Raw genomic sequence first — 26,148 nt, 5'->3', positions numbered from 1 at the left:
TGTATCTAATTAAAATATTGGGCTGGATATCACACATCTTTGCTAAAATAATAATGTGTAGAAATGCAAATTTCTATTGAATAACAACTTATAATATGAAGGGTGGTGTCCTTATGGCTTTGGCCCTTGACTAACTTCATCTTCATTTTACTCTGCTCCAAGACTCGTTGCTATGTAAAAAATACAGTTATGAGTCTGGGGAATTCTTCCCTCTGGCCCTTTCAGGCTCTTAGATAATAAATTAGTGCTGATTTTTTCTCTAAATCAATGACAAACATAATCATAGAATCTCAGCATCAGATGACCTTAGAAGCTACCTACTCAAAACCAGTCTCTCACTCCTGCCCCTCCCAAACTATTATCATTTATACAGTCCTAGGTCTGTAGTAGCATGCTCAAGGTGCTTCTACCAGCACTCCCCGTAAATGCCCCATATATAGGCCTCTGGCATTCCTGAACACACCGGGTTGGGCCAGGCAGGCCAGAAAGGTGACAACCTTTTCTAAAGACCTTAAAAGCAGAAAAAAGCCTCAGAAACTAGTTTCCAGCTGAGAAATGATTTCTTTATTCTGCTTAGCTTAATTCATAATCAGGAATCCTATAGATTTTGAATGGTCCTAAGAAGCTCAAAGAAGCACAGACTTTAGAGTGCTTTGACCTTTCAGAAGGTCCATTAAGCTATCTATAGAAAGGCAGTTTGGGATATGGGCCAAATAAATATGATTATTTTATAAATTCATAAATTATATGTATATATGTTTACTTACCTATATTATTCTGGCTGAAGATCAATCAACAGAGAAGAGTAATTAGCAACCATAAATAATGGGTATGCCCATCATCTTTTGTGATGGTCAATTATTTATCAGATTAACAATGACATGTATATATACATATATACACATATATATTGTTTATGGAACTCAAAATAACTGCAAACTCAAATAATTAATGATTTAAATGATTATATCTCACTCAACACAGGTGATTAGTTTTGAAAACAAAACTATGAATAAGGTTCTGGTTAATGAATTCGTTAATTGTTCTTTCCAAATAATATGATGGTCTATAGTCATGCATTTATATACATATTGCAACACATAATATCAAACAATTATCCGAAGCACTTCAAGGATGATTGGGGGTTTTAAAAACTCAATTTTAATTTCTGCTGGAAGGCAGAGCTCAAGGATAACAGTCTCTCATTAGCCAATTAAGTTTCTTCCTTTTCATAAAACAAAAGATTGATCATTTTATTATAGATCGTCCTCACATGTTTTGTAGTATTAATATCTTTCATAATTTGAAATGTTCTCTCTTCAATATCATCTCAGCCTCACGAATAATCACAGACCCAAGATCTAAAAACAATTTAGCTGGGTCTAAAATAAACAAAATTTTTACTCGTTAGAAACCTTACTTAAAATGGAAATCACACAGTTATTAATACTTATGCTTATAAAATGCCCCATAATTTATGACACCCCAAAAGTGTGGGAACAAACGAGAACAAAATGTAACCTCGTAATCAGCATGGCTGCATCATTAGCTCTGTCATAGTTACTTGCTCACCCTCTCCAAATAAAACTTATTGTACATGCAGCAAATTTCACAGTTCTTACATTCTTTGATTAGCACTGACTTAGCACCATTCTTTGCACTCGAATATGTGCTCGATTTTGAACAGCTCTGAGTAGTTCTCAGATACAAAGTCAGAGGCAGGTAAGAGACAGTAAGGAGAAATAAAACTAGAAGTTGCTATTCATTTAATTGTTTCTCATTAGGTAAAGAATGACTGGCCAATATAAGGTCTATGGACCCACTGATTTAAGTGGTTGGTGCTCAAGTAGAAAAGTACTGAACCAGGAATTAGGAGACAGTGATGCTGGTCCCAGGCTTGGCACTAACTATCAAGGCATTTAAGGTTTTCACAATCTCCATTTCTTTGCCTGTGAATTGAAAGAGTTGGGCTCTCAGAGGTTCTTACTAACTGTATGATCAATAGAACAGTGAGGCAGTAAGAACAATCTTTATAGTGGATAGAGAATTAGCTGGCCTTGGGAGTCAGAAGATGTACACTCAAGACCTATTTAGCAATGGCTTTATAATCGGTGGAATGGGGTTCAAATCATAACTCAAATACTTACTGTATGTGACTTTGGGAAAGTCATTTATCCTTCCTGGGGCTCAGGTTGGGGGGTGGAAGATAGGCCTCTGAGGTAGAAGGGGGTTAACAAGGGTGAAGGATTGCTAAGGATCAGTATCTATCCATAAGATTAATTCTTCCGAGAGAGCAAATTTGATTCAACATATTAGTTGTGTCTCTCAAGTCAAGTAGTACACTATAAAACCATAAATTGATCAGTTCCTGATCTGAACCGGTAGAGAATTTTCCTTAATTCTGATATCCAGCTCCCTTTGTTTACAGATGAAAATTCTGAGGTCTAGAGGCATTAAGTGACTTACTTGCCCAAAGTCACACAGAAAAGTGGCAGAATCAGACTTAGAATGCCAGCCATATGCTCAGCATTCTTTCTAGTGTATATCATGCTGGCTCCGTGTCAGTTAGGGCTCTGCTTCCCTAGTCATTAAAACAACCCATTTGTTACACACACACACACACACACACACACACACACACACACACACACACACACACACACACACACAACCTCAGCCCTCAATTTACTTTTCCTTTGTTAATGTATTTTACATGGTGACCTCTTTCAAACAAATCTCTTTGAAAGTCTTGTTTAATTAAACAAGGTCTGTGATTTGAATCACTCTGAAAATATAAAACAAAGGATAAACTGAAATGGAAAGTGTTGCAAATACTGCAAAGAGCTGCTTACAACTCCATGATGGGCTATAAAACTCCTCACCTTCAATGCATAGGGACATTCTGATTCTTTAGACCTAAATACCATTTATCAAGACTGGGATGAGCTATTTCCTTGATAGGCTGAGTCACCCAGAACAAGAGTTTAAACTATTCCACTGATGTTCCAAACTCTACTACACCAGTAAAAACAAATCAGGGCCCAGAAAAAGGGAACAAAGCAGACTCAGTTTGTACATGCCATTCACAGATAAAAACACTGTTTCTTTGAAGGCAAAGCCATTGTTTCTTGACACCTCTGCCCCACAAAACCGAGATAATGTAAATTCCTAAATATTCCTACAATCAGTTCCACATTTTGCTTCTTAGTTTTTCTCTAACAAGGAGCTCCAAACTACAAAAGCTGATCACTTGGCTTTTCCAGCCTCTGAACCTTATCTCTCAATAATCCTGGCAGAGGAATCCCATAGCCTAGAGGTCTACTTGACTTTTCTTTGTACCATAGCATCAGACAGAGTAAAAATAAACTGGAGATACAGAACAAAGACCCAGGCCTCGGGCCTTGGTTAATGCAGTTACCCCTTGCAAAACACCATTCAGGAAAACAGGCAGAAGCAAGATTGTCACTAGGATTTCCTTTAGTCACTAATGATATAAATCACCCTGTAGAATGTAAACTCCTGGAGGACAAGAAAGGTTCTTTATTTTGCCCATAATCCTAGAGTCTCACACAGTGTTGTTTAACCCAGCAAACACCTAAAAAGTGCTTGCTGGACTAAGTTGTTGAATAGAGAACTATGATTAGATGCTCCACAAATATTGTCCCCTGATACCTACCACCTTAAGGCACATTTTGAGAAGCCACTTGAATCAAAAACTCAAGGGAGGGAAGTAGAAATCTTAGAGGGTCAGAAATTGTTATGTGACTTAATTTCTTTTATATCCTCCATCTGGCAGACTGAATAAGTTATTTGTTTAAATTAATGGATCACTGGGTGTCTCCCAGGTTAATACAAGGAGGCCCTTAGAAATCAATATGGAGGATCCTGAATGTCTCTCATATTAACAGCACAGATAAATAATTGTGTCATTGCTTTGAAAAGCTAAGGGCCCTAACAAATAAGTGATCATCATTATTATTGCCTAGAGATGAACCATAGACCTCCAGAGATCTCATTATCCCAGGTGTCACTCTTATAGGAAATTGCAAGTTTCATCAGGCCAACAACCAGCAACCACATCCATTCTTGAGATGTTGAATCTTTGACCATCATTTTCTGAAGAAATGACTTAAATCAATCACACTGACAAACATCTGGACCTAAGGGTCCTTCAAAATCTCACAAGATCTAAAAGAAAAATATGTCTCACGAATTACAAAACTTAATAAAATTAAATTAAAATATTAAAGTATTACACTGAATTTAACATGAAAATGAAAATTTAAAGCATTAGTTCTAGTCACTAAATCATAATTTCACACTGATTGGCAAGAAAAATCAGCGCTGGCATAAGAATTTTGAGGTAAAATTTTTTTGTGGATCAAAAAAATTTCTTTGTACAGACAATCACAGAATCCAACATTTCTATGATTCTAGGTTGAAATCTAGAAGAGGTCCTAGAAACTATCTAGTCCACCATCTTATTTTACAGATAAAGAAACTGAGGCTCAAGGAAACTTAATGATTCATGGAATGTCAGAGATAGTATCAAACCCAGGTCATCTGACTCCACAGTCAAGTCTTTTTGCTGTATCCCAATGCATCACCCAGAAATAGAGTAAATTTGGATGCTGCAAGTCCCATTATAATAAACAGAAAAGTTTGCTTTGTTTGTTTATATAAGTAATATCCAATTAAACATTTCCTACCAACTTTAGTACATTAGATTTCCAATCATTTTTATTTCAGCTTCAGGAAATGCCAGAATTTACTTAAAGGACACCATGTTTGAGAAGCAACATAGTCCAATGGAAAGAACACTTGGAGTGAAACTCAGAAGAGCTTCCTCAGTTGTGTGATTGGGGGTAGGTCATTTAATCTCTTGCTTCTCAGTTTTCCCCATCTCTATAAAAGTTTTAGAAGATTATCTATATGGTCCCTTCCAATTCTGAAGTTCTATGACTAAGATAGAATCTCTATACAGTTTGGTATTAGCCTACATATGGTCCTTTCATATTTTAACTGTAACTGTATAAAGATTTTATTTATTTCTATAAATCTTCACACCAATTAGAAAACCCTTTACTGTGGCACCATATCAAACATGTAAAGATTTACTTGCTCCCCATATGGGACTATACTATTTAAGCCCCTATGAAAATCAACTGTTAAATCAAGAAATAGGAAGTGGCCTAGTCTAGGACAAAGACCTTAAATGACAACATTTTAGTACATTCCACTGAAAAAAGCTCAAGGCATTCTGACACATTAGCCACAATTATCTCCTTCGATCTTTAGGGCAAAAAGAAAACAGTGAAAGCAGCAATCCATACATACAAGGGAAGGGGAGAATAGGCTAAAAGCAAAGATTTCTACTCAAATAAGCACAACCAACTATATTTAACTTCTGCCCATCATCATGCTTATTTACATATATTTCAACATCATCCTATACTAAAAGCCAAGTCAGAATGGGAAACTGTTATTGAAAAACAGATACCTGTCAGGGCTCTGAAAGATGGAATTTCAATTTAACAGGCAACAGTAGTACTCCAGGGTGATTTTTAAAATGTATTTCTTCTACTTTATCTTAACCCTCTAAATAGAAGGGTTAGAAGGGTTACCAAAGCCTTATCAGAATTCCATGAGAATCACAGGAAAACATCTTCTCTTTTTAGAACACTATGTTATCCAGTCATGGTAAATTAGTCTACCTAGAAAGAGCAAGGACCAAAATGTAACCTCTCACTATAGCTACAACCAGATATTTCAAAACTGGTTGTCCCTGTCTTGTCCGGGAATAAAGGGAGTCAGGGCACACGGACAGGACTGATCCTCTTATCTTCCCAAAGGCTTCCTGACACCAAAGATAAATGCCTTCTCATTGCAGGGGATTCTACAAGCAGACAAATATCTCTCTGTACAACTGCCTAGAAAGAGCAGCTACTGTGGAGAACATCCCAAAATCTTACTATTTCCCCTAGGCCTACGTCCATCTCTTCTCCCAGGTTATCTATCTCTATCCCCATGGCCAAACATTGCTAGCTGTACATGTTGGAGGGTGGGGAAGAAGGGATAAGTTTTTTTATAAAGCCTCAGGGATGCCAGTGGTCATGAGATAACTTGGAAGGGCCCTTATTTTGCAGATGAGAGAACTGAGGATGAAGAAGCATTTAATGCCTTTCACCTGGTTAAAAATATCTTAAAGGTCATGGTAATTGAAAGCTAGGAAATTATTTGGGGAGATTTTCTTCAGACTGAAAATAGAGAAAAATTCTCTCTGTAGACTAAGGTATCTTCCTTCTCTACCCAAAGAAAATTCCCCAATGCTAAGAAGTCCTTGGCAACTATAATACATTCAACAAACCCTTCACAACACTTACAATCATAATCTTTGCTCAACATAGGCAGAAACAAAAAGAAAAACAAAGAAAGAAAAGAAAAAACCACATAAGGATCTGGGTTAGTGGCTGGGGAAGGACATAGATTCCCGGTCCTGACCTTTTGCTCCATGAACCGCCATGGGCAGCAGAGTTGACGTAGTAACATACTCAGCCCCTGGAGAGAGAAAGATCTACAGTTCGTTCTCACAGTTTCAATTAAACATACCCACCTAGCAGCCTCAGTTCTGTGATACTTAAGAAGGGAATCTATGGGGTACCTTACATCCACAGCTTTTTCAATAGTTTGCCACCAATTATTTCCAAGAGTAATGAGATATTATTACATTTTGTTTCATTTACTTTTACACTATATCTACTTCATGGCACAATTGAGGCAGAAGGGAATCAAACATTCTTGGTGTGTCAATTCCAAAAAGACAATCACAAATCTAAAGGGAAATTAAAGGTTCACGAGATTCATGGTTAAAAGCCACATATCTGAGATACTAGGAACAGAGTAAAAGAAGTAAAAATGAGATAAGGTATTGAGATTTGGGGTAGCATCACTTTAGCACCAGGAAGAACAAACAGAGGTTGAAAAAGAATAGCCAGTAGCTTCCTCTCATTTCTTGCCAACTTGACTGGGTTAGCTTCCTTACTTGGCTTTATAAGCTGCTCTTCTTGGGCAATTCCCAGATCATCTGATTCTCCAGACAATTCCTTGATGAAGTTGGAAGGAAACATGCCAGTCTTTCCATTGAGAACGCCTTCCCACCATCCCTCCTCCACCTGCACAAAAAAAAGGACAAAAAACAAACAGGAATTTAAAATGAGTAATTTTCATTTAATTTTTACTCTGTGTAGCACACACAATGGACCCTTCCAGAGGAGAGAAAGGTGATGGCTTGTATCTAATTTTCATTTTCCCCCTAAAAGACTGAACTAAAAATGAATGGGACCAAACACTTTTGAGTGTTCCACAATGTCAAAGAAAATCTAACACATAGTTGTGAACTTGTCCAACTCTCTCCTACTTCAAAGCTTTTTCAAATAGATCACATGATTATTTCAAGCTTCATCACAGAATGATGTCTAAAAATCAAACCAATTATGGAAACCCATGCAGAGCAGAAGCAAGCCCTCCGCAGGGCTCCGGCTTCCACCTTCCCCAATCCACGTAAAAAGGGGACTCTAAACAAACTTTGGAGCTGCAGAACCCACAAAATGACACAGAGAAGGTAACCTACTCCTGAGGACAGCCTGGCAGGCCGGCAGCAAGCAGCCAGCACAGCGCTCTGGGAGCCAAACCCAGCCACTCGTGAGCCAAGGTTTTAGCCCCAGAGCAGGTCTGACCAGCCCCAAGCTGGAGGGACCCCAGATCACCAGCAGCTGTGGCTGTATCCAGATTTATCAACACATAGATACGAAGGACAAAGTGAGAGGTCAGTGCAGTGTGGACTTCGGGACCAGTAGTTGGGAGTACGTCAGCTTTTGCTCATAGGGTGAGAAGCCACTGAGACACCTGCACAGCTAGCCAGCACCAAGTGGCAGCTTCAGCTTCTGGCCTGCAGAGTGTAGGGGGATGAAGCAACCAGTCTGAGGGGTAATCGCTCTTGCTTTAACCTGCTTGGATCTGGATTGCAGTCTAGGGTGGAGGCCCTGGGGTGTGTGTCCAGCTTGCCAGAGAGTGTGGAGGCTTCAGAGAGGGCACCCAACTAATACCCCCAGCAGTTGAGAAAACCCCAGCGTTTGGGACAAAAGCTCACCTGTCTGGTGGCAGAGTCCTACTGTGGCAAAAACCCTAGGGGTCAAGTGACTGAGGGGTAACATGACCAGACAAAGGAAGCAAAACAAACAGAAGAATCCAACATTAGACTCCTATTTTGGGGACAAAAATGAGAAAAACACGGAATGGGAGGAAGACTGTGAAGTCAGAACTCCTGCACCAAAAGCTTCAAAGGAAAATACAAGCTGGTTACAGGCCATAGAAGACCTTAAGAAGAAGATAAGAGAAGTGGAGGAAAAATTGGGAAGAGAAATGAGAACGATGCAAGAAAATTATGAAATGAGAGTCAACAACCTGACTGAGGAAAATCACACCTTAAAAAATAGACAGACTCAATTGGCAAAAGAGGCTCAAAAAGGCAATGAGGAGAGGAATGCCTTAAAAAGCCGAATTTGCCAGATGGTAAAAGAATCTCAAAAGTTCAATGAGGAGAATCATTCCCTCAGATTTAGATTGGAGCAAATGGAAGCTAGTGACTTTAAGAGAAATCAAGATGATGTTAAACAGATCCAAACAAATGAAAGAATAGAAGGCAATGTGAAATATCTCATGGGAAAAACCACTGACCTGGAAAATAAATCCAGGAGAGATAATTTAAAAATTATTGGACTACCTGAAAGCCATGATCAAAGAAAGAACCTAGAAATCATCCTCCAAGAAATTCTCAAGGAAAATTGCCCTGATGTTTTAGAACCTGAAGGCAAAATAGAGGTTAAAAGAATCTACTGATTACCTCCTGAAAAAGATCCCAAAAAGAAAACTCCTAGGAATATTATAGCTAGGTTCTGAAAAGGGAAAAAGGGTTACAATGGAGGGGAAGAATAGGATGGCAAAAGGGAATGGGTCAACCTTATTCTCACTGAATTTGGCTCGGGGAGGGCATGAAATACACACCTAATAGGGTATCTTACCCTCCAGAAGAGTAGGGGGAAGGGGATGAGAGGGGGCATGATGGAAGGGAGGGCAAGCTGGCAGGGAGGGAAGTTGGAAGTACTCGCTTTTGAAAAGGGACAGGATCAAAGTAGAGACTAGAATAGGTGGAGGGATAGAAGGGAGGGAAATATAGTCAGTCTTTTACAATATATCTACTATGTTAATGTTTTGCATTAGCTACACATGTGCAATCTATAGTGAATTGCTTATCTTCCCAGTAAGGGTGGGTGACAAGGGAGGAAGGGTATGAATCTGGAATTCAAAGTTTTAAAATCAAATGTTTAAAATTATATATACATATATACTATTATTAATACTATCTTATATGTAATTGGGAAAGAAGATACACAGGCACTGGGGCATACAGATCCACCATGCCCTACTGGAAAAGTCTAAGGGGATATGGGAGAAGATATGGGAGAGAGCAGATTGGAGGAGGGGATATCCTGTGGGACTGCTATTCTGGGGTGGTGGGTAAGGGAAAAACAGGGAGAAAATTTGTAGCTCAAAATCTGGCGGAAATTAATGATGTAAATCAGAAGTTAATAACGCATTTGAAAAATAAAAAGTCTTTTCCTAAGGAACAGTTTGGTAATTAAAAAATGTAGAAAAGGCATTTTGGGGTTTGGGGGAAAATTATATTGTTAATTGTCATTAAAACTGTCAAATGACATTAGCTATTGCTGCTAGAGGAATATTATATATTATATATAAGAAATATATATAATATACATTATATATAAGAAATATATATTATATACATTATATATAAGAAATATATAATATACATTATATATAAGAACTATATAATATACATTATATAAGATATATAATATACATTATATATAAGATATATATATAATATTATACATTATATATAGAGGAATATTTTGATAATGAGTTGAAAAAGAACTTCATTTTCTGTCCCAAACTGCCCAAATCCTGTCTGAGATCTATTTCTTCATGTATACATGTTAGCTGTATATATTAAAACATTAAGTAACATAAATATAGACTCAAAATTCTTCATTAACAAGATAGAATAATGCTTCACCTGTGATGCACTGTTTAATAGTATGTGTAATACTAAAATAGTTAATGGTTTAAAGAGGCAAAGATCTTTTATTTACTAAAACTAGAGAAACAGGAGTGTAAAGAAACACAATTTAAGGGTATAAGAGAAATGGATTACTGTTTTGAGGCTTTCAAAGCTTCAAAGCATTATGGAACATCAGTGAATTTAAACATGCATGCTTAATAACTAAAAACATAAAACTAAAAATGAAAAATCATATAAACATCTGGAGACTAAGTTATTACTTTTAAAAAGACTTGATGGAAAAACGATCTGGTAAGAAAATGTGGGGAGTTATGACTTTTTAAGTGAAAAGTAAATCACAAAGTCAGGAAGCTCTCTCATTTAAGCCACTGAAGGGGCAGAAAAACCTGAAGAGAAAAATTGAAGATACAGGAGGGGGACTGAAAAGTTGCTCTGTGCCAGAGCAATTAGAAGCAGTCAGCTGACAGAAGGCCTCAACTAAGTGATTCCTGATCAGTCCAAGTGCAAACTGATTTCATTGTCCAAGAGCCCCGAGACACCTATTGCAATTCAGCACCACCAAGAACTGGAGAAAGGGAAGACTTCTCCTTAGTTCCTGTTGCTCTCTGTTGCCACTTATGGATTGAAAAGGGAAAGCAGAAGAGGTTTTGCAGCTGCTTGAATACCCAGGTGAGCTGGCTTAAAGAGTCAACCTGAACTATGCTTCTATGACCTCTGTCCTGATTGGAGACACAGCATCTGGATAAGTGAATAACAAAACTGAGCTGCTATGCATACTTAAGAAATAGCCAGTTTGATGAGCTGTGTAGTTTTCTCAGTGAAAAAAAGAACAGCTATTCCCATTAAGAACTAACATTTCTAAATGCCCTTTCCAGGGAGACAGTTAATTGAAAGAGCTTTTAAATGCCAGGTCTGGAAGAGATGAGGATCTCACTAAATGAGGAGAAAGGAAGATAAATAGCTAATGAAATGAGTAGCAAAGCAGTTTTGTGTGCTGTGGATATTTGTGAAGTTGAGAGTTGTGAGTTACCCCTAAGCACATATGAGTTAAGCTGAGTACATGAGGGTTAGCCTAAGCCTATGAATTTTCCTCCCTCATATGCTTCCTTGCCTGGTTCCTGAAAATGTGTGCCTACCTTTCATCATAAATACAGAGTACACTGGTGGGGGAGAGCAATCTGGCTTTATAAGCATACTGTGACATATGTTATTACTTAAGCATTTGCTTTAATATATCAGTATCCATAATGTTAGACAGCTAGGTGATGCAGATATTTGAAAGCTGTGTGACCCTGAGCAAGTCACTTAACCCTCTTTACCTCAATTTTCTCATACGTAAAATGAGTTTGAGAAGAAAATGGCAAGCCACCCCAGTATCTTTGCCAAGAAAACCCCAAACAGGGTCACAAAGAGTCAGACACAATTGAAAAACCACTTAACAACCACAGCAATCCATAACGTTATTTCTTTTGTCTTCTTATTAAAGCAACAGTTATGTTTAAGATCTAAAAGTGTTTGGGCTATAAAGTTGTTGGGCTATAAAAATGTCATGTGGTATGCAGATGCCTTGTGATTGGCTCCCTGTATAAAAAGAAGATGCATTGGAGATAGAAGATGGAGTCAGAGAAGTGTTACTTCCCCTCAGCAGAGAATTCTAAGGGATTCTGAATGTAACCATGCAGTATTGGTCTACCTCTGAGAATCTTTGATCTGCTAGAATGAGAGAAGAGAGAGAAGAGAGAGAGAGAAGAGAGAGAGAGAGAGAGAGAGAGAGAGAGAGAGAGAGAGAGAGAGAGGTAGGAAGGAAGGATACTGGCGGGGGAATGTCACCACATCATGTCATACATCTTAACACCACAACCTCTGTTCTATTTTGAGGACCATAGTAGTTGTTTCTAGGTCCCAACTGTAAGGATGTGCTTTGTTACAGAAGTAATAAAGGACCATACCCTTTAAGAAACCTCTCAAATACAGGAACAAATTATCTAACTTAAAGAGTATCTGTCATCTTTAAGGCTTCAGGGACTGTTAAATCTAAAGGGATTTTAAAATTTAATTAAATAGATATTTATTAAATGTCTAAACTGTATTAAATGTAAGAGATGAAGGCAAAATAAAACATAGCCCCTACCCATAAAAGGTATAACCTACCCTTCTCTTTCAAACCCTCCCCCTCCAAGAAAAAAAAAAGGTGATTTGGAGTAAAAAGATTTAGCTAAAAATTTGGCTCTGCCATTGATCAGCTTCAAATCTTGGGTAAATCCTCTAACCTGGCGTTCCTTAAGTTTACTTATCTATTAAATAAAGGTAATAGTACAGTAGCTACTTAGTTCACAGGGTTATTGTGCAGATTAAATGAGAATATATCAAAAGTGCTTTGTAAACTGTAAAATGTTTTATTACTGCTGTTGTTATTGTTATTCCATTAGAGTTCATCTCAGATGAACTGTGACACAAAAGAGAGCCTGAGGTCCTAACATTAACCATCATCTTTAAAGGAAGGAAAGAGAGAGGCATCTGTATGTCAGCAACTGCACTAAACATTTCCCAGATATTATCTCATTTGCACCTCAAAACAACCCTGGGAGGCAGGTAATATTATCACCCTCATTTTACGGTTGTGGACACTGAGTCAGGTTTCTTCCATTATCACCACCACCAGCACCACTTTGAAGCTCCAATCAGGGACAGCAATATAAGCAAAGCTACAAAGGAGGCAAAGTCTCTCTTGCCTCTCTCTCCTATTTCATTTCCTGACTCCTCCCCTTCCCTTCCATGCCTTCCCTCTCCTCTTACTCTTCAGTCACAGTCCAGGATCCCATGCCTGTGTTCTTTGAGCTCTACAGTTCTCCTGTATCTAATCTTTTACCTAGGAAAGGATCTGATGAAATCAATAACACTAAATTATAAATAATTAATGACAGCTAATAATGATGGAGGACCTTCATGCTTTCAAAGCCCTTTATATGCTATCTCATCTTCTCATTTGATCCTCACAAACCAGCCCTGGGACGTAGGCACTATCACTCTGTTCATTTAGCAGATGTGAAAACAAAGGCTGAGAGAGGTCAAGTAGTTCACCTACTCATTCAATTAAGAAGCATTAAGTAAGCATTTACCCCATGCCAGCCACTGGGCTCAGCACTGAGGATACAAATAAAGTCACAAACAGCCTTTGCCCTAAGGAGGTCACATTCTAGTGGGAAAGGTAGCACATAAATAAACTAGGTATACACAAGATATCCACAGAATGTATGGAAGGTAAGCTCAGTGGAGACAGCACTACCATTTGGGGGTCCCAGAAAGACTGCTTCAGAAGACAGAGATTGATCCGAGGTTTGAGGAAAATCCAAGAAATTGAAAACTGGAGTTTAGGGGGTAGAACACTCCAGGGATGGAGAACAACCGGTATAAAGATAATGACAAAGAAATGGGAGATGGAGTGTTATATCCAATTGCAAGTTGGCTGTGTTGGTAGAGTTGGAGGAGAAAGGGAAAGAGTAAAGGAATAATGTAAGAAGACTGCAAAGGAAAGGAGCAGGGTGTAAAGGGCTCTAAATGCTAGAGGAATTTATATGTGATCCTAGAGGTAATAGGAAGCCAGTGGCGCTCACGGAGCAGAGGAGTATTTGGTAATACCTATCTATGATTTAGAAAAATCAACTGAGTGAAGGATGGATTGGCGTAAGGGGAGTCGTGTGGCTGTCGGACCAGTTAGAAGCCTACTGAAATAGTACAGGCAAGAAGGGGTGAGGTGTGAACAAGAGTGGTAATTGTGTGTGGATGGAAAGAAGGGGATAGATACAAGAAATATCATGAAGGTAGAAACAAGATCTGGAAACAGACTAGATAAGTGGGGTGAGAGAGGAGTTGAGGATGGATAAAGAGGTTGTTTATCCAGGGGAATGAAGGGGTGAGAGTAGTGCCATCAATAGTAAGAGGGAGGCTCAGAAAGGTTTGGTGGGGGAAAGATTAACATGGGTTTGAGCAAAATTTAGTTTAAGATGTCTTACAGGACATCCAAGTAGCTGGTGATTGATGCACAACTGCATTTCAGGAAAAAGGCTACAGTTGGGCATATAGATCTGAAAATCATTTTTGAAGGGAAGATCTGAGGTAGGATTCAAATTCAGGTCTTCCTGCCGCTAGATCCTGCATCTTTCCTCTCTACCATATCACTATCTTATTGAAATTTAATATGCTGCCTCTTCCCAAAGTATTTGCCACACACTATGAGAACCCAGCAATCCTGCCCTACGTGCTTATCCTCCAACATGATGCTGCACCGCCTGTCTCCTTATTTTCACACTGGCTCTCCCCCTACACGCCCCCCCCCCACCTCCCATGTCTTGATTATTCTCCTTCCTTACCTCTGTCTGCCTCATTACTTTGGTTTCTGTCAAGTTTTGGCTCAAATCCTACCTTCTACAGGAGGCCTTTCCTACTTTTTCCAGGGGCTATTTACTGTCTTCCCCTTTGAGATTACATTTCATCTACTCTTTACATGTGTGTACATACATATGTATGTATATACTGTATGTATATATGTATATATAATGCCATATATATGTATACACACACACATATATATATGTACAATCAGTTCTGCTACAACACTGTTTTGAAAATGTAAAACTGTTCTAATATGACTGACATATAAGGGAACAATTTGGGTACACCTGAAAAGGGAAACATTAAGAGAACATAGAAGCTACACCACTTTACAAAAACTAGTAAGCCACAATCCTTCTAATGCATACTTCCACAAACACATTTCAGGTCTTTTTCAAGTGCCATATTTACTGTATAACTTCAGTAAAATAAGGAGCTATGGAGGGATGGCCTAGCTCCCCCTCCTCCACCTTCTGTTGTGGCTTGGGCCTGGAGCAGCTGCCCACTGAAGATTCTGTCTCCCCAAAAGCAAGTCAACTTTGTCAGCCTTGGCCCTGTGGAAACCTAGCTACAGGCAGAGTAGTAGACTAAAGATGTAGACACTGCCACTATTTATAGTAGAATTTATGTATTTCTTAACCACTTAACATGTGTAAAACTGGGCTACCACTTTTATCAGGCTCCTGTCTTCTTTTTAATTTGTTGCTGATGAAATTTTTAAGTGTTGTGCCCTTCACCCCATTTCCCTCATAAGCCCTGTCTGCACAATTTTGAGTAGCATGGTGATTTTTAAGTATTCATACGTCCTGTTATGACAGAACTGATTTCATCTCATCATTTAAATGTTGCCTCCTCCTTTAGAACATGAACTCTCTTAGGGAAGGACCTGATTTTGCCTTTCATTATATGTTCAGGTCAGAGTGAAGTCTCTGTCACATGGTAAAAGCTTATTGTCTCTTCCTGTGAAATTTAAGGTGTCATCCAGCCTAGGAGAGGCAGATGAGGGAAGGAGGAACAGGGAGCAGGAAATAGGATGGCAAGGAGGCCTTTAAACATATGCTAATAACACAATGGTGTGGTTGTGAAGAAAGCTCCTTGTAAAGCCTAAAACTCTACAGAGCAGGCCTGCACAACATTTGGCCTGAATGCTGTTTGTAACCCACCAAAGGATTTTGGGCAGCTCACGAAAAAATGTAGAGGATGTAATACAGGCCTGCACAACATGCCATCTGTAGTCACTCTGGCAAGCCTCAAATGGCCCATGGTCTATACACTGTGCAGGCCTGCTATAGATAGTGTAAACTCACTGTTAAATATCCCATAGGAAGTACATGTAACATATGACCAATCTCTGTCACCAGTGACCAATAGGGATATTATATTCATTATTAGATATTTAAGGATAAGAAAAAACTAAATTTAGTGCTGCAGAATAGTATTTATCAGTAAACTACTCTCTGCTCTGTGAATATGAGGATAAATATATTTTTATAGACAGATGCACTTGGAATATAGTAGGTATTTGTTGTTGACTTTTTTTTTGGAGAGGGGAAGGCAAGGCAATTGGGGTTATTAAGTGGGGTTAATTAGGGTTAAGCCCAAGGTCACACAGTTAGTAAGTATTAAGTGTCTGAGGCCAGATTTGAACTCAGGTCCTCCTGACTTCAGGGCCAGTGATCTATTTTTGACTTTTTTTTTGGAGGGGGAGGGCAGGGCAATTGGGGTTGACTTGCCCAAGGTCACATGGCTAGCAAGTATTAAGTGTCTGAGGTTGGATTTGAACTCAGGTCCTCCTGAATCCAGGGCCAGTGCTCTATTCACTGCACCACCTAGCCACCCCCACATAGTAAGTATTTAACAAATGTTTAATTAATTGGTTGACTGTACCATATTTTTTAGAGAAAATTCTAAACAACCTTGTTTAAGAAGTTTGAAGAACTGTCTTAAGACAAATTTAGACAAATCTAAACCAGTTTTAAATAATGCCACATGTCCAGGTCAATCCCATTAAGATATATTATTCATTAGAGCTGCTTATTTTAGGATGAAAGGAGCCAGTAAAATCAGTTACAAATCTAATAGCAAAATTCTTAGGAGATTTACATGGAGGGGCCCTTTTTTCTAGTCCTAGATAAATGAACCATAAAATTACCTTCCATTTCTCTCAAATCACAGCCTAGGTACAAGAGAATCAAGGATTTCTTATGGACACAAACCAAGGAAGGCCCTGAAATAATCCCCTAATGCTCTCACAATACTGTACAGACCAATACAGTTCTGCTTATATGTCTCCAAAAGATCTCCCCACTCCTCCCCACATCTCCCTAACTCCATGTGACTAGTAATAAGCACCTCAAGTCAGAAATACCTCAGGGAAGCACTCTTGATATACTGGCTCTTTGGGCTGCCTACTGGGAAAACAAAATATATCTTCACTTAAGCAATACCCTCAAGCTGTCAATACAGCTGTGACACCACAGTCTGTGCACAGTAACAAATGGGAAAATGACGAGAGATATATTATTACCCCCACTGGATGTGCTAAGGGGAGATTAGACTGTACAATCAAGTATATGCTGTACATGGGGTGAGATACACAGCATCCTACATCATAAGTTTGATGGATATGACACTAACTGCCTTCTGAGTTACACCAACTATGCCAGAAAGTTCTGGCCAGAATACTGTATTACAGAAGCTATGTCAGGGCTTCCCCTCCTGCCTCTCCCAAGTCTTTACTTGTGATTCAAGTAAGAGGAGTTTTGAGATAAATTATCCTTAATCTCAAACTACCCTTTTTCAGATAAGAAGAATCAAATAACTGAAGAATGTGAGAACTGAGGAATTATCTAGCTCACTGTGCTTATATAATAGATGAGGGAAACTGACCCTAAAGAAGTTAAGCGATTTACCGAGGTCTCACAGCTCAAATAGACTCGGATTATAGCCTAGTTTTGCTAACATCCAGAACACTCAGTGCCTATGATTGTATTAGACATGGCAGAATTTTACGGGGGATTGGGCACTAGACTTTGAGTAAGACCTAAGTCCAAATCCTGCATCAGATCCTTGCAAGCTACATCATTACTTTCTCTGTGCTTCAGCCATCACCTAGAAAACAAAGAGGTTGTACTAGATGGTCTTTAGGGGCCCTTCCAGTTCTAAATATATGATCCTATGAGTTTCTCAATAATGATAAATTCCTACCAACCAGAGAGCCACCTTCTTGGAGAGAGGAATCAATTAGATAGCTAAAATTCCTGCAAAATAAATGGTAAGGATATTCAGTACAAATATACAGGGTGTTCTAAAAATTTTAGTGGCTAAAACCTAAGACTTTTGGGACACCCTGGAAAAAAAAGGAAAAAAAAACACCAGAAAAACATATTAGAAAAACTACCAGCAATATAAATTAGCATTTATAGCTTAAATTCTGCAAAATACCCATGATAAAAAAATGACAAAATAGGAAATAGGATAAGTAAACCTAGCTAAACAAAAACCATATTTTCACCTAGTTAAAATCAGATGACTCTAAAAGAATAACAATGACATATTCTTTAGAGCAAAGTTGCAATATAAAAAAATTTTTAAAGTCATTTTTTCCTGATCTCAAGAGAAAAGTCACTGAAGTTTTAAAGGCAGTTTTCAGTGTCTCAAGATACAGCATAATATAAAAGACCAAATTTACTAAAATTCTCTTACACAGTCTGGTTCTGTCTGAATTGTTGTTTTCCTAACATTCCTTGACTCCCCTGTTCATTCTGGTACCTAAGGAAACTGTCATTTGTAGGCAATAAACTTAATGCTATAATTTCATCAGTACTGGCTTCATCCCCCCACACATACACACACAAACATACACATACATCTTCTGTGTTGTTATGGCAAAAAAGAAAAAATAATCATACTGTGGGGACTGATTTTTCTGGTAATAAGCTTCATAGAGCTTAACTAAACACAAATGCTTCTTCTCCATTGACACAGTCTTCAAGAAGCAAGGGTCTGACCATGCCAAGATGGGGCAGGGGACTAAGATAGGACTGGTGAATTAGAGTTATGATCCTATGAGTTTCTCAATCATGATAAATTCCTACCAACCAGAGAGCCACCTTCATGGAGAGATATCTAAAATTCCTACAAAATATATGGTAAGGTCACTCAATTTAAATATACAAGGTGTTCCATATTAGGATATTTTAGAAGTGTTCCTATTAAAATGTTACACAGAGTTTGAGTTAATTTTTCCGAACTTGAACTAGTGGACCCCCTGTTTTCTAGACTTCTTTGGATAACTCCTTGAGTTAGCTCCAGTTTACAATTGCCCTGATTAGCTATTTAAAGCTTATAATGCCAACTACTTGTTGTAAATGGGTAAGAAAGGATTTATTCTTTGCCTTGCCTTGGGGAGCAACAAGTGGTAAGGAGGAGAAACCAATGCTATAGCTTTCTTTATCAGTTCAAGGACAAATCTGATGGCATCGAGGACTCAGAGGAGTTAAAAAGAAAAAAAGCACACAGACTAATGAATTCAGCTTGGTATTCTTACAAATCAATTCCAATTTTTATAAATTTACTTGCTGCAATCTTAAACTCTCAGGAAAGACCTGAACTAAAAGTTACCAAAATCTTGCTGAAATCTTTAAAAGACACAGTTGATTTCTTTATTGTGAATAATATCCCAACTCTTTCATGTTTATAAAGCATTTTCCATAGGTCTTATTAGATGTCAACAACAGTCTCTTAGGGAGTACAAGAATTATTATCCCCATTTTACAGAGAAGGAAACGGCTCAACTCTGTGATTGAGTCACATTAGGTAAAAGGTCTATTTCCAAATAGCCACTTTCTGGAAAATAAACATTCATTTTTTAATCCTGTACATTTGATGAGAGTGACTGACAATTTTTAGAAGTCAATGAAATAAATTTTTTAAAATGTGAAAGGTGGGGCAGCTAGGTGGCACAATGAATAGAGCACCAGCCCTGGAGTCAGGAGGACCTGAATTCAAATATGGCCTCTGACACTTAACACTTACTAGCTGTGTGACCTTGGGAAACTCACTTAACTCCAATTGCCCTGACCTCCCCTCTCAAAAAAAATGTGAAAGGTGAGATTCCTTATGTTGATATAAAAAAAGAAGGAAAGTGAGTTATTCCAAACATGTTTAAACAATAACTAACCAAGCCCCAATTGTTTGGCTAATTTTTTCCCCTCACTTGTGAGAGGAGCCCACAAGTCACTGATCAAAAACCTAACCATTCTACCAAAGGAAAGAAGGCCCTACTACCATTACCCCTTAAAAATCAAGACAAATGGCAAACAGATTTACCCATTTACATCTTCTCATATATCAAAATATAAATTTTACACTTTACAAGTTAGTAACTTCACTTGAGTTTCCTAGTTTCCTGAAGCAACTATGTTGATAAGAATCTAAGAATTTTAAGTCAAAGCAAAAATGCTTATGAAAACTTTCCAAACCTGATATACATGAAAACTTTATATTAGGTTAAACTTTAAATGGCAAATTAAGGATAATTTTTTAAGCAATTTAAGAATTTATTCATTTCCTAAAATCTATTTTAAAGAATAAGAAGCTTCACTTTTCACATTTTAAAAAACAATTTATTGGGGCGGCCAGGTGGCTCAGCGAGTAAGAGCACCGGCCCCAGAGTCGGGATGACCTGGGATCAAATCTTGGCTCAGATACTTACCACCACACCCAGAAATAACTGGCTGTGTAAGCTTGGGCAAGTTACTTAAAAAAATTACTTAAAAATTACTTAAAAAAAAAACTTATTGATGTTACTTTCCTTTTTAAATAATCTATCACCCCACATTGCTTGGCCTCCCCCACTCACCATTTCCTTGTAACAAATTATTTCTGCATTATATAGAAAAATAATCAACAAAATAGAAAAACTTGAAACCACAAGGGAAAAACAAAAGAACATCTTGGCTATGACTGAAAATACATGCTTCCTTCTATAGACCCGGTTCATTTAGGGTCTAAATTTTAGGACAGGTATCCATTCAGAACTTATTGTCTCTCTTTTCACTCTTTACATACCATACATACCTCCCTATCCCCAAATCTTAAAGGTCATCTAGTTCAAATCAACTAAATTCAACAAGCATTTAACAGGCACCTTCTATGTGCTAGGCAGTATGTTTGCTGCTGGGAATAATACAAAGACAAAAATGAATAGTCTGTGTTCTCAAGAAATTGACCTTTTAATGACTCTAGACCCAGCACTCTATCTACTACACCACCCATCAGCCCTAAATTCAGTCCTGTCTGACTCTTCATGACCTCATTTGGCATTTCTTGGCAAAAATATTGGAGAGATTTGCCATTTCCTTCTCCAACTCATTTTACAGATGAGCAAATTGAGGCAAGCAGGGTTAAATGACCTGCCCAGGGTCACACAATTAATAAGTGTCTGAGGCTATATCTGAACTCAGGAAAATAAGTCTTCCTGACTCTAAATCTCATAACATTGTGCCAACTAGCTTCCCACTAAGTCCTCCTCCCCCCCTTAAAATAACGATTCCACAACTGGCTCCTTGTGGATTTGTCGGCTAGGATACAATCAAAGAGGTTCATGTGGACGAGATTCTAGAAACCTACACTTCTAAGAACTAGGAATATCTGTATCATATAATACTACATAAAAAATTGCTTACCTCTCCTACCACCTCTATGATGTCACCAACTTTCAATTCTAGTTCATCATCATTCTGCGGCAGGTAACTAAAGGCTACCTGACATCTTCTCCTTCGATTGCGTTCTAGACAGGGGGAAAAACAAAAGATATTTAGATAAGGTCTTTGCAAAAATAAATAAATACATAAATTTTTTAAAAATTAAAAATCCCTAAATAAATAAAACTTCCCAAGAATGGATTAACCTCACAAATCTTGGTTACTATCTTTGGAAAATGGCTAGGCATGCACCAGCATTGATCTCTTAGGAATGAACAAGGCAATGCTTCACTTAAAAAAAAATTTAATTTTTAAAAAAAATGTTTTACAACAAAAGCTGCTGGGTCAGGTAGGAATGAATATGAAGAACTTATCAAATTGTAGGAGAAACCTAAAACCCCAAACCCTAGGCACTCTGGGGACTTGGTGCTGTCTATGCTATTTTACAAAGTATTTTTTAAACTGATGTAATATGGCCTAGAAGTAAGAATGATCTGATTCACAGAATAGGAAAATGATAACTGTTGGATAAGATGTGGGAAAATTGGGACACTAATGCATTGCTGGTGGAGTTGTGAACTGATCCAACTATTATGGAGAACAATTTGGAACACTGCCTGAAGGGCTATAAAAACTGTGCATACCCTTTTATCCAACAATACCACCATTAGGTCTGTATCCTAAAGAGATAATGAAAAAGGGAAAAGAACCTACATGTACAAAAATATTTATAGCAGCTCTTTTTGTTGGTGCCAAAGAATTAGAAATTGAGGAAATGTCCATCAACTGGGAAATGGCTGAACAACTGTGGTATATGAATGTAATAGGATAGTATTGCTCTATAAGAAATGCTGAGCAGGCAGGTTTCAGAAAAACCTGGAAAGTCCTACATGAACTGATGCTGAATGAAGGGAGCAGAGCCAGTAGAACAACAACATTGTTCAATGATCAATTATGATAGACTTAGCTCATCTAAGCAATACAATGATCCAAGATGATTCCAAAAGACTCATAATGGAAAATGCTTTCCACATGCAAAGAAAGAACTATGGAGTCTGAACGCTGGTCAAAGCATAATATTTTCACTTTTTTGTTGTATTTTGTTTTTTTCTTTCTTGTAGTTTTCCCCTTTTGTTCTGATTCTTCTTCACAACCTGACTAATGTGGAAATACGTTTAACATGACTGCACATGGATAACCTATATTAGATTGCTTACTGTCTTGAGGAGGGGAGAGAGAAGAAAAGGAGGGAGAAAAATTTAGAACTCAAAATCTTATAAAAATGAATGTTTGAAACTATCTTTACATTTAATTGGAAAAATACAATACTATTAAAAGAGAAGGGAAAATTTTAGAAAAGAATGGTCTGATTCAAATACTTGAGACTGGACAGGGCGAATTTCACAAGACAAAAGGAAAAACTGACCTACTTTTGGGGAGGAAGGAGGTGTGTGAAGACTAACCCATTCATAACCCATTAGAACTGTAGCCAACAGTAATTTTTAAAACCATATTTGTCATACAAATCCCCAGAATCATATGACTCAAATCAAGGTAAAAACAAAACAGAACAAAATACAGTCTATACTTCACTAAAGCAGTAACAGAACATAAAACTAACCACAAGATAATTTACTTTCCCTTCCACTGAAATTCTTCCTTACCTTTAATCCACTCACAGCAATTTCCATAATCCAAATAATAAAAGCACACACATGACTCAAGTCATGCCTTTGTGCAAATCCTGCCTCTGACATTGAATAATTATGTATGTCTCTTTGGTCAACATCTCTAATATGCCTCAGTTTCTTCATTTGTTAAAAAATTTAGTTTGGACTAGATATCTGCAGGTCCCTTCCAATTCTGAATCTGTGATTCAATGATCTTATTTTTATACTGTTTATGCCTGCATATAGGATCACAGACTTACAGCTGGAAATGACCTTGGAGATCAATAAGTCCAATACAGAGGTAATAATACTTACAGTCTAAGGGTTCTTAATCTGAAGCCCATGAATTGGGTGTTTAAAAAATATTTTGATAGCTATAATTCAATATAATTGGTTTCTTTTGCAATTCTATGTATAATGTTTTGTGCATTTAAAAACATGCTTCTGAGAAGGGGTCCATAGGTTTTATCAGACTGCCAAAGGAGCCCTTGCTTGACACACAAAAAAGGCAAGTACCCTCCCTATAATACTTCATCACAGGGTTCTTATGAGGATCATGAAAAAAGGAAAGAGAGATTGGAAGTACATGACTTATACCTTTGCTAAACTGTAAGCCCTCTGAGGGCAGGGGACTTTCATTTCTTGTCTATCCTCAACACACACACACACACACACACACACACACACACACCAAGTGGGTTCTTCATAAGTGTTTGCTCAACGGAAACTGGCCCAGGAAGCTCCTGCTCTCAGAACCAATACAGAGGAAGCCTTGATGTCTTCTGCAGAAAGGCGAGCAGACACCAAGGCAGCTGGAGAGCAGCCGCAGCCATTGGGGCCACCGCAGTGCATATCTGTCTCACGGATGAAAGAACACGTGTGTCTCAGCATGCATGCAGGTGGTTACAGAGAAAGAGTTTAAGAGCCACAGAGCTGGGACAGGCTAGGCAGAGCTGAATACATGTCTTGAGGACTTGTGATTTTATTTTTCTGGTTAACAGGAGACAGAAGGTCAAAGCCAAGAGGAAGAGGGAGTAACTTCTGAGAAGTTCATTTCACCATAAGTCGCCCTAACCCTATCCCTCTCCATTATTGGTCCATAACATTCATGATGGCTCAAGGTGAAGATGACAAAAGAAACATTCAAAACAGTTTTAAAAATATGTGGATTGCCTGTAGGGAAACACACTGGGGATGTGGAGGGGGGTGCCCTAAGGAAAGGAAATTCATATTCAGCAGCAATAATAGCTCCCTGCTGGGTATATTAGGGTCTGCAAACAGCATGGCACCAGGAAGAAAAAAGGCCAATCTGTTCTGTCACTATGCCAGGCTAATCAATATTTCTCAAAAGCTTCTTTGGATGCTATTCTGTTGGTAGCCTAATTCTCTTCTTTCCATTTTCCTCTGTCTGAATTTTGTTCCTAAAGAAAAGCAGATCTTAACAGATGAAATGAAATGGAGGGGAAGCATAAATAATTTATTTATAATTGGGATAGCAACCCATCAATAAATATTTAGGAAGTGCCTACAATGTGCTGAGCACTGGGGATGCAAAAAGAGTCAAAAGACAGTCCCTGCTCTCAAGGAGCTTACAGTCTAACCAAGAAGACAATACGTAAACAAATATGTACAAAGCAAGCTATACAGGATAAATGGGAAATAATTAAAGAGAGGGAAGCCACTAGAATTAAGAGAGGATGAGGAAGACTACCAGTAGCAAATGGGATTTTAGTTGGGAGAAAGCCAGGGAGGTCAGTGGTCAGAGCAGAGGAGGAAGAGCCTTCCAGGCTTGGGGGACAGCTAGGGAGAATGCCCAGAATGGAGGACTGTCTTGTTCATGGAACAGCCTGGAGGCCAGGGTCACTGGACCAAAGAGTATGTGTGAGGGAGTAAGGTGAAAGACAATGGGAAAGGTAGGAGATGGCGAGGTTTGGAAGTGCTCTGAATGCCAAATAGAGCATTTTCTATTTGCTCCTGGAGTCAATGAGAAGCCAGAGGAGTTTATTGAGTAGGGTAGTGACATGATCAGATCTGAGCTTTAAGAAAATCATTTAGGCTGAATGGAGGAGGAAGAAACTTGAGACATACTGACCCACCAGTAGGCTGTATGTATATCTGGAGATATCAGGAAGAGCCTGGGACCGAGACCCAGAAAACCTAGGTCTAAATCCCAGCCTGGCTAGTTGTGTGACCCTGAATAAGTCACCAAACTTTTCTGAGGCTGTTATATAATTAGACAATTACATGATGTCTAAAGGTTCCTTCCTGATGTGACAATGTGGTGATTCTCTCCTGACACTGACATTCAATATTTCAATCTCTTCATCCCTAAGCAAGAAATCAACTAACTGTAATAAGTAAGAAAGTGGAAACATCCAACAGTACAACTCTAAAGATGCTTTCTTGCCAATAGACCCAATGGCAAAAACATCAATGAGGACATGAATGTGTCTGGAGCAGATGATGTACCACTTCCTGCCTTCTGTCCAAAGTGGAAAGTCAGATACAGTTATAATCCTCCATTTTTACAGGATCATAAGCCCTAATTACCTCCAGGTAATCAAAAATCAAATATAAAGTCTTCCATTTGGTAATGAATGGCCTCCATAATGTGACATTCAAAAAGTTTGAGAGACAGTTTCTGGCCAGCAGGTTATTAATAAAAGGAGGGTCATTTGGCCATATTTCTTAGACCAAAGACCCCTGTTGGGGGTGGGGTCACAGTTTATATGCCTTTCAAAGAGGAGGTATTCACAAGGGAATACAGTAGGCACCAAGGGGTGCCTACTCAACTCTGAATGGTTAATCAAATGGGAGGTAGGCTATCATGGGGTACTTGACTTAGAAAACTCAAATCTTGATTAAAGAGACTTTGATCTCTGTATCACCTATCTTGATTATTGGGAGAATCAACATTTTCCCAGGATCTGTCTGAGCAAACACAATAAGTAGGAATACACCCATTAATCCAAACTCAGAATTTCTTTTGCTGTCTGATTAGATCTTGTCCTTGGCAAATCTCTAAGAGAAATTTCCCACACTTGTTATTTATGGATGAAAAAGTAGAAAAGGGGAAAAATGTGGTCCTGATACAATAATTAATTATTAAATATAATTTATAATATATATTTATAATTTATAATATATTTATATTATAATTATATTATAATATATTTATAATTTATAATATATATTTACAATATAAATAAAATCATTT

The 26,148-nt window shown here is 38.1% G+C and overlaps 1 protein-coding gene across 6 annotated transcripts in view; it reads right to left on the bottom strand.

Moving 5' to 3' along the window:
- Window positions 1-26,148, bottom strand: part of SH3KBP1 (SH3 domain containing kinase binding protein 1) — a 472,618-nt gene that overhangs the window by 218,851 nt on the left and 227,619 nt on the right. For 5 of the 6 annotated variants that reach the window (XM_069063466.1, XM_069063459.1, XM_069063456.1 and 2 more), the window contains 3 exons: window positions 21,244-21,347; window positions 7,043-7,172; window positions 6,502-6,558 (listed from right to left, as the gene is read on the bottom strand). In XM_069063466.1, the coding sequence (XP_068919567.1) occupies window positions 6,502-6,558; window positions 7,043-7,172; window positions 21,244-21,347 (291 nt within the window). The remainder of the gene's footprint in view (window positions 1-6,501; window positions 6,559-7,042; window positions 7,173-21,243; window positions 21,348-26,148) is intronic. The other variant, XM_069063457.1, reaches the window with a different exon arrangement.

The sequence above is a fragment of the Petaurus breviceps genome, unplaced genomic scaffold, assembly GCF_028583685.1.
Source record: "Petaurus breviceps papuanus isolate PSGF00001 unplaced genomic scaffold, PetGlider_PUasm1.0 90574, whole genome shotgun sequence".
Lineage (NCBI taxonomy): Eukaryota > Metazoa > Chordata > Mammalia > Diprotodontia > Petauridae > Petaurus > Petaurus breviceps.
The sequence above is the reverse complement of the archived record's forward strand: the minus strand, read 5'-3'. Positions and strand labels throughout refer to the sequence as shown.